Source organism: Mus musculus, chromosome 10 (genome assembly GCF_000001635.26).
Source record: "Mus musculus strain C57BL/6J chromosome 10, GRCm38.p6 C57BL/6J".
Taxonomy (NCBI): domain Eukaryota; kingdom Metazoa; phylum Chordata; class Mammalia; order Rodentia; family Muridae; genus Mus; species Mus musculus.
This window is the reverse complement of record NC_000076.6, coordinates 129,007,560-129,014,915: the sequence shown is the minus strand read 5'-3', so window position 1 is coordinate 129,014,915 and position 7,356 is coordinate 129,007,560. Positions and strand designations below refer to the sequence as shown.

Genomic DNA, 7,356 nt, shown 5'->3' with positions numbered 1-7,356 from the left:
CATCAGATTGCCTGTAGGTAAGTCAATGGGAGCATTTTCTGGATTAATGATTTATGGGATGGCCCAGTCAAAAGCAGGTGACCTTGGGTTGCATAGGAACACAAACTGAGCAACCCACAGAAGCAAAGCCACTAAGCAGTTTTCTTCATGGCTCTGCTTCAGTTTTTGCCTCCAGTTCCCTGCCTTGAGTTTCACTTGGACTTCCCTTCATGAAGTCACATGAAGCCACAGAATGAGATAAACCCTGTCCCTCCCAAGATGCTTTTGATTATGGTCTTTATCAAAGCAATAGAAAACAAACTAGAACAGAGTCCTTGTTCCCCTATGAAACTTCCTGAGTGGGGCCTCCACTGTTGTATTGCTCTTTGCATTCCTGTTTCCTAAACTCCCACCAGGATGGCTCATTAAACTCTACATGAATCATTCAGCACAGGCAGATGAATTCTCTGTGAGTTCGTGTATAGCCTGATCTCCATAGCAAGTTCCAGGCCAACCAAGGCCACATGGTGAGACCCTGTCTCAAAACAGCAACAACAAAAACGGATAATGTTGGGAAATTTTTCATTAATGATGAAAAGTATATCATATACGGTCATACCTTCTTAGTGTCAAGTATTGCAGAATAATAGATGCCAGAAAGACTAGAATGTATATGCATGAATCGCTGTGTCATCTTAGATACTTGAGTGGGATAAAACAGATTAGAAGACAATTATATCTATGTACGTATGAGGGAACAGAAGCTGATGATCTCTATAGAAAGTTGAGCCCCCAAGAAGTCCAGGGGTTCACTACCTCCAACATCTGAAAGGCTCACTGTAAGCTTGCTGTGTCCTTACTGTTCAGACACTGAGTCTATCTGAAAGTAGATCTTTGGGTCAAATTTTCATGCATCTTGGTGCACTGCTAATTAATCCCCTTGTCTCACCTCATCCTTGATCAACTGAGGAAAATGATTCACATTTAAATTATTCTTCCCACCTTAAAAAAAAATTTTTTATCAAGGGGTTAGAAAGATATCTCAATGGTTGGGAACATTGACTGCTCTTCCAGAGATCCTGAATTCAATTCCCAGCAAAGACATGGTGACTCACAACCAACTGTAATGGGATTCAATGCTCTCTTCTGGTGTGTCCGAAGAGAGCAACAATGTACAAACATACATAAAATAAATAAAAAATAATTATCAAATTATCTGTCTATAACTTCCTCATACTTCCTTTTCCCGGGCCATTTAACCTCAACTCCTTCCTGACTCTTACAGGGCTTTCCTGCCCTGAAATTTGTAGGAAGAGGCTCTGAATTGGGCTATAAAACATAATAAAAGTCTTGTGGAGAATAATTTGGCAAAGTATTTCAGAAACATTTTACTCAGCAAACCAATTTCTGGAAGGTATACTGGAGAAAGTGTAGGTAAACACAAAGATATATGTGAGAACATTTATGTCATTGTCCATGATAGAAGTTAGCTTCAATGAAGGGTGTTTCTTATTATTGTATACCCACACTGTAGAATATGAAAGAGACTTTGATGGTACATTTGAGGAGTCATGGCACAATGTTCAAATGTAGTACAATAAAGTAGAAACTGTTGAAACACAGTTTAGACAATATAATCTTATTTTTATTCTTTATGAACATGCATGTATGCAAATGAAGAATAAAAGCAGGTAGAGTAATTTCTCATAGACAATATTAACATTTTGTTGATAGTTATTTTTCCTCTGTATATAAATTTCTTGCAACTAGCAGTGCTACTTTTTACAAACTTGGAAACTCAGTGCTGTCTCCAGGCCTTCATTTATAGCTCCTTGAGCACCTGCCTCTGATACTGCCTGTGTGTGAATAACAGCTGAAAGGAGATCATGAACAAGCAATAGCTGGGATTCCAAGAAAAGGGAGATGTGCTGGATCCATCTAACCAAGAACCAACGTGGACACCGGGTGAAAATAGTAAATAGTTGGTTTCAAGAATCTATCTAGGGCTAGAACAGACTTCAGACCAGAGTCTGGAGGGTACAGAGATGTGTTTTCTACCTAAGATCAAAGGAGGGAATGAAAATCATACCTTTGAAGGCAGTCAGAGAAGAACTCAAGTAAGGAACACCAACATCTCAGGAGGGTCCCAGGGGTTGGGGTGAGTCAGGAGACAAGTAACTGGATAGACCAAGCCTACAGCACCACCAAGCAAGACTCAAAAGATGAATTTGCAGGCCAAGCCAGCCACTACCTGTTCCTGTCTCTGTCCCTACCCTTGTCCCTGTCCCTGCCCCTGCCCCTGCCCCTGCCCCCCCAGCAGGTATAAATGATATCAGGGAGAAAGGCTTACAATAAGTACTGACTGGGAGAAGCAGGAAGACAAATATCTCAAGTACATAGACACAGGAAGTCACAGGAGCCTAGACCTTGATCAGGAATTACATCATCACACAGGGTCATCTCAGCTGCCTTCTCTTGACCTCTGTTCCAATCTGTGTTCACCCAGTTCTTCCCTTTGAATGAAGCAGAGTCAAGGCTTAAGACCAGGTCCCAGAAGCTGAGCTCAGAACAATATATCTGTATCTTGGACATTCACGCTGGACACAGGCTGCATGTACCCTGTGGACTACAGATCTCAGGTTCTTTTTCCTTGTGAATGTCCAAGAATCAGGCTCTGAGCTCCAAGACCGTAGGAAGAAAGTACCGTGTTATAAAGGACCCTAAAAGTATCTCTTCACGAGCCGCCTCATGGCCCCTGTGACCTCCTTGTTCCTCAGAGTGTAAACAAAAGGGTTGCACATGGGGGTGACAACTGTGTAGAACAGGGTGATAATTTGGTCAGTGTCCCCAAAGGAATCAGCCTGAGGCCTCATATAGGCAACAGTCCCAGTCCCAAAAAAGAGTATGACCACAAACAAGTGGGAGGAGCACGTAGAAAAGAGCTTTTGACGACCCTGGGATGTTGCCACCCCAAGGATGGTGGCAAGAATACAGGCATAAGAGGCCACAATCAATAAGAAGGGGGCAAAGATAAAAGTTATTGTGACAAAGAGGTTCCCCACTTCACCCCAGAAAGTGCTTGCAGTAGCCAGTCTCAGCACAGGCAGGATATCACACAGGAAGTGATGGATGGTTTTGGCCCCACGGAAAGGCAACGTGAAGATGAAGATGGAGTGAGTAGTGCCTGAGATGACACCTGCAAGATAAGAGGCCCCCACCAAGCCTGTATAGGTTCCCTGGCTCATCAGGGTAGTATAATGCAGTGGACAGCAGATGGCAGCATACCGGTCATAGGCCATGGCAGTAAGCAAGCAGCATTCAGCAATGCCAAAAAGGGCAAAGAAATATAACTGAGTGAAGCAGCTGGCAAGAGGGATGGTGGGGCAGGAAGACCGGAGGTCAGCCAACATCCGAGGCACAATGGTAGTGGTGTAGAGGATCTCCACCACAGAGAAGTGACGCAGGAAGAAGTACATGGGAGAGTGGAGCGCAGAGTCCGCCAGCGTAAGGAGGACGATCAGAGAGTTGCCCAGCAAGGTAACAACATAGATACACAGCACACCCCAGAACAGATGGCCCTGAAGAAAGCCATAACCCGAGAACCCCAGTAAAATAAACTCTGTTATGTCTGTATCATTATCATCCCCCATTTCCCCAAAGCAGACTAGGAATAAAAAAATTAAAAAGGGAAGCCAGAGAGGGGTAGCCAGCTGGAGACAAAGGCTGCAACAGTGAGGATGAAGAGCTGACCATGAGAGCAGCCCAGCTTGCTGAGGAAGATGCTGGGGATGCTGAACAGGATGCTGAACAGGATGCTGAAGAAGATGCTGATAATCTCTACTGCTGCTGCTGCTGCTGCTGATGATGATGATGATGATGATGATGCTGATGCTGCTGATGCTGATGCTGCTGCTGACTCTAACCCAGAAAATACATCTCGAGAAGAGGAAGAAAATCCAGACACTGAAAGATCTTCCTGCTCTTTCAGGTTTCTTCACACAAGCTTTGTTCCACTCACCCAGGGAATAGGAGCAGAGACTGGGGATAAAAGCAGCTTCCTTCAAGAAAGTGGGTGAGCAGACAAAAACAAATAATCTGGCAGAAGAAAGGGTCCACTCAGAGGCAGACAGTGGGTGGGGAAAAAAAGCAAGAGCAGGAGATGACAGGAACACAGAATTGAGGAGCAGAGGGCTATGGAGTTTTTACTGCAGATGGATCCCCACAGCCCTCAGGGTTCCTCTCCCTGGAGCACACCACAGCAGTTCAATTCCCTGCAGAGCTGATTCTCAGCGTGCAAAGGGAGGAAAGTGGGGGAAGATAGAAAAGATGGAGGAGCTGGCTTCCTCTTCATTGGGCCTGGGTCTGGCAGGTCCTCCTCACACCCTCGCACAAAGAAGAAACCATGTGTGGAGGAGGCTGCCATATATAGAGTTCTTTCTCTAAGCATGAATGGAGCTGGCTGGGCTCAGAAGCCCAGTGCTCTAACCCATTTCTCTAGGTGGGACTTCCAGCCATTGCCCCAGAGGCTGTCTTCTGCCTTTCCCACTCTCAGAATTAGAGCCTAGCTTTCTTCTGTTCCTGAAAATGCCTTTTCTGCTAGGGCTGGAGACCTACCTCCCAGGGGACCCAACATATTCTTCTTGTCTCCTCACACTGCACACATGATGTGCACAGGCATACATGCAGACAAAATAAAACAGAATTCCAAGTAAATCTTGTGGTAGGCACTACATATACACACATACCCACACACGTGCATGCGAGAGAGAGAGAGAGAGAGACAGCAAGACAGAGAGACAGAGACAGACAGAGAGAGAAGTCATTTTAAAGTGTGGGAACTAGACAGATGCTTCAGCAATTAATAGCATGAACTACTCTTGGAAAAGACCCACTGGGTTCCTAGCACCTATGCCAGATGGCTCATAACCACCTGTAATTTCAACACCAGGAGATCCAATACCCTCTTCTTCTGGTATCTATAGGCAGCTAACAAATACTAGAGGTATGGTTCAGCAGTTAAGAGCACTGGCTACTATTCCAGAGAACCCAGGTTTAATTCCCACTTCCTACACACAAACACATAATTTAAAATAAAATGAAACTTTAACTTCTCTTACATGGGAATTTTCAGTTGTGTCTTTTCAAAGCACATTCTGAGTGGACAGCTGGGTTGTGATAGCATGATGTCCATGTGTGTCATTCACAGGGTCCACCTGTGTCATCTACAGTGTCCAAGTGTGTTATCCACAGTGTCCACCTGTGTCATCCACAGTGTCAAGGTTTGTCATTCACAGTGTCCACTTGTGTCATCTACAATGTCCAAGTGTGTTATCCACAGTGTCCACCTGTGTCATCTACAGTGTCTACAGATGTCATTCACGGTGTCTATGTGTGTCACACACAGCATACATATACGTCATCCACAGTGTCCATGTGTGTCATCTACAGTGTCCATGTGTGTCATTCACAGTGTCCATGATTGTCATGCACAGTGTCCACATGTTTCACCCACAATCTCCAGGTTTATCATTCACTGTGTCCACCTGTATCATCTACAGTGAATGTTATTCACTATGTATGTTATTCACAGTGTCCACATCAGTCATTCTGCATTCACTTGTGTCATCCACAGTGTCCATGTGTGTCATCTACAGTGTCCATGTATGACATGCACAGTGTCCATGTGTGCCATTCACAGTGTCCATTTGTATCATCCACAGTGTCCACATGTGTCATCCACAATCTCCAGGTTTGTCATTTACAGTGTCCCTGTGTATCATCCACAGTGTCCACGTCCACTTGTGTCATCCACAGTGTCCATGCATGTCATTCAGTGTCCATGTATGTCATGCAGTGTCCATGTGTGTCATTCAGTGTCCATGTGTGTCATTCATAGTGTACACATGTGTCATCCACAGTGTCCATGTGTGTCATTCACAGTGTGCACTTGAATCTTGCACAGTGTCCACTTGTGTCATCCACAGTGTCCATGTGTGTCATCCACAGTGTCCACATGTGTCAACTGTAGAATCCAAAATAAGTTCAAGACCACCCAGCCCCTTCCTTTCTGAAGGGATTTTCCAAACTAGCAGTCAAAATGACCAGACTAAGCCTGCAGCTACCAAAACAAGATTAGCAGTTCTCAGAAAAATAACCATAACAAAAATAGCAGTTCCCAGAAAAATTCCCCTGCCCTGTCTCGCACTAAATTCCGAGGAAGACCACAAACCACCCTGACCTTGCCAGAATTTCCCATGACATTAATAGCTGACCCATGAGTTCGGCATGACCCAAAAATATATGGCAGTTGTGCTGACCAATTATAATTCAGCTGTTCAAACACACACCCCCATAAAAAGAGTATAAAAGAGCTGTGCTTTTTGAGTTCGGGGTTGACTCTTCCTGTGAGGCTGAGCAATCCCACGCATGTTAGAACAATAAACCTCTTGCCATTGCAGTGATCTGTTGTCAAATTGTGTTTTGGGGGGACACACACTCAAGAATAAGGCCTTAGGGTCTTACATTGGAGGCCCCAGCGAGATCGCACTCCCCCAGATCCACAATTGTAAAGGTACGCTCGAGCAGGTCTGTGTTACTTTCTGTTTCCTGTTGTCTGTGTCCGCTGTCTGTGTTTGTCGTTTACAAGGCTATTTTGGTCCCAGGAGGGGACCGACTTGTCTCAGGTTCTGGGAGTCTTCTTGGGAGAGAGACCTGTCTGGGTATTCATTGTGACACACAGACATGCCGAGATGTCACAGGCCACTGGTAACTGGAGGACAATCCAGATTCCTGCTGGGAGGTTGGATTGGAAATGGTCCTTCTCAACCCAGCAGTATCTGGGAGTGAGCTACCACCTGGTACCGATTGTATCAGGCTTCTGTAGGAATTGCATCTAGGACACCCTGTATTGGTCTTGTTTGTCTTTGTCATTTCCTGTGGTGTTGTTCTGATGCTTTATTTGGATGAAACAATAAGACAGATGACTTCCACCTCCTTGACTATTACCCTTGACCATTGGACAGATGTAAAAGCTAGGGCACACAATTTGTCTATTGAAGTTAAAAAAGGAAAGCAGCAGACTGTATACTTCGGAGTGGCCCTCCTTTCAGACTGGATGTCTACACGAGGGCTCCTTCCTCTTAGAAAACATAGAAGAGGTTAAAGAAAAGATTTTCCTGGGACCAGAGGGACACCCTGACCAGGTTCCTTATATTGTTGTCTGGGAAGATTTGGTCCAGTCACCCCCTTCGTGGGTTTGCCCTTTTTTTTTTTCACTTTCAGATCCAGGTCTGTTGAGAATATGTGCCGTAAAAACTGAGAAGTAAAAGAAGACTGTTCTGTCCTCCAGAAATATGGACCTACTTCTCTTAGATCCCC

General features: G+C 44.9%; 1 protein-coding gene across 1 annotated transcript; it reads right to left on the bottom strand.

Annotated features, from left to right (window-relative positions):
• Positions 1-2,699: 2,699 nt before the first annotated feature.
• Olfr763 (olfactory receptor 763) lies at positions 2,700-3,629 on the bottom strand. Its single transcript, NM_146862.1, has one exon. It carries the CDS (start codon positions 3,627-3,629, stop codon positions 2,700-2,702), a length of 930 nt encoding a protein of 309 aa, NP_667073.1.
• Between the last annotated feature and the right edge of the window lie 3,727 nt (positions 3,630-7,356).

Bases quoted from the DNA above. Each gene is read 5' to 3' on its own strand.
- Olfr763 (NM_146862.1), bottom strand. From the start codon at position 3,629: ATGGGGGATGATAATGATACAGACATAACAGAGTTTATTTTACTGGGG.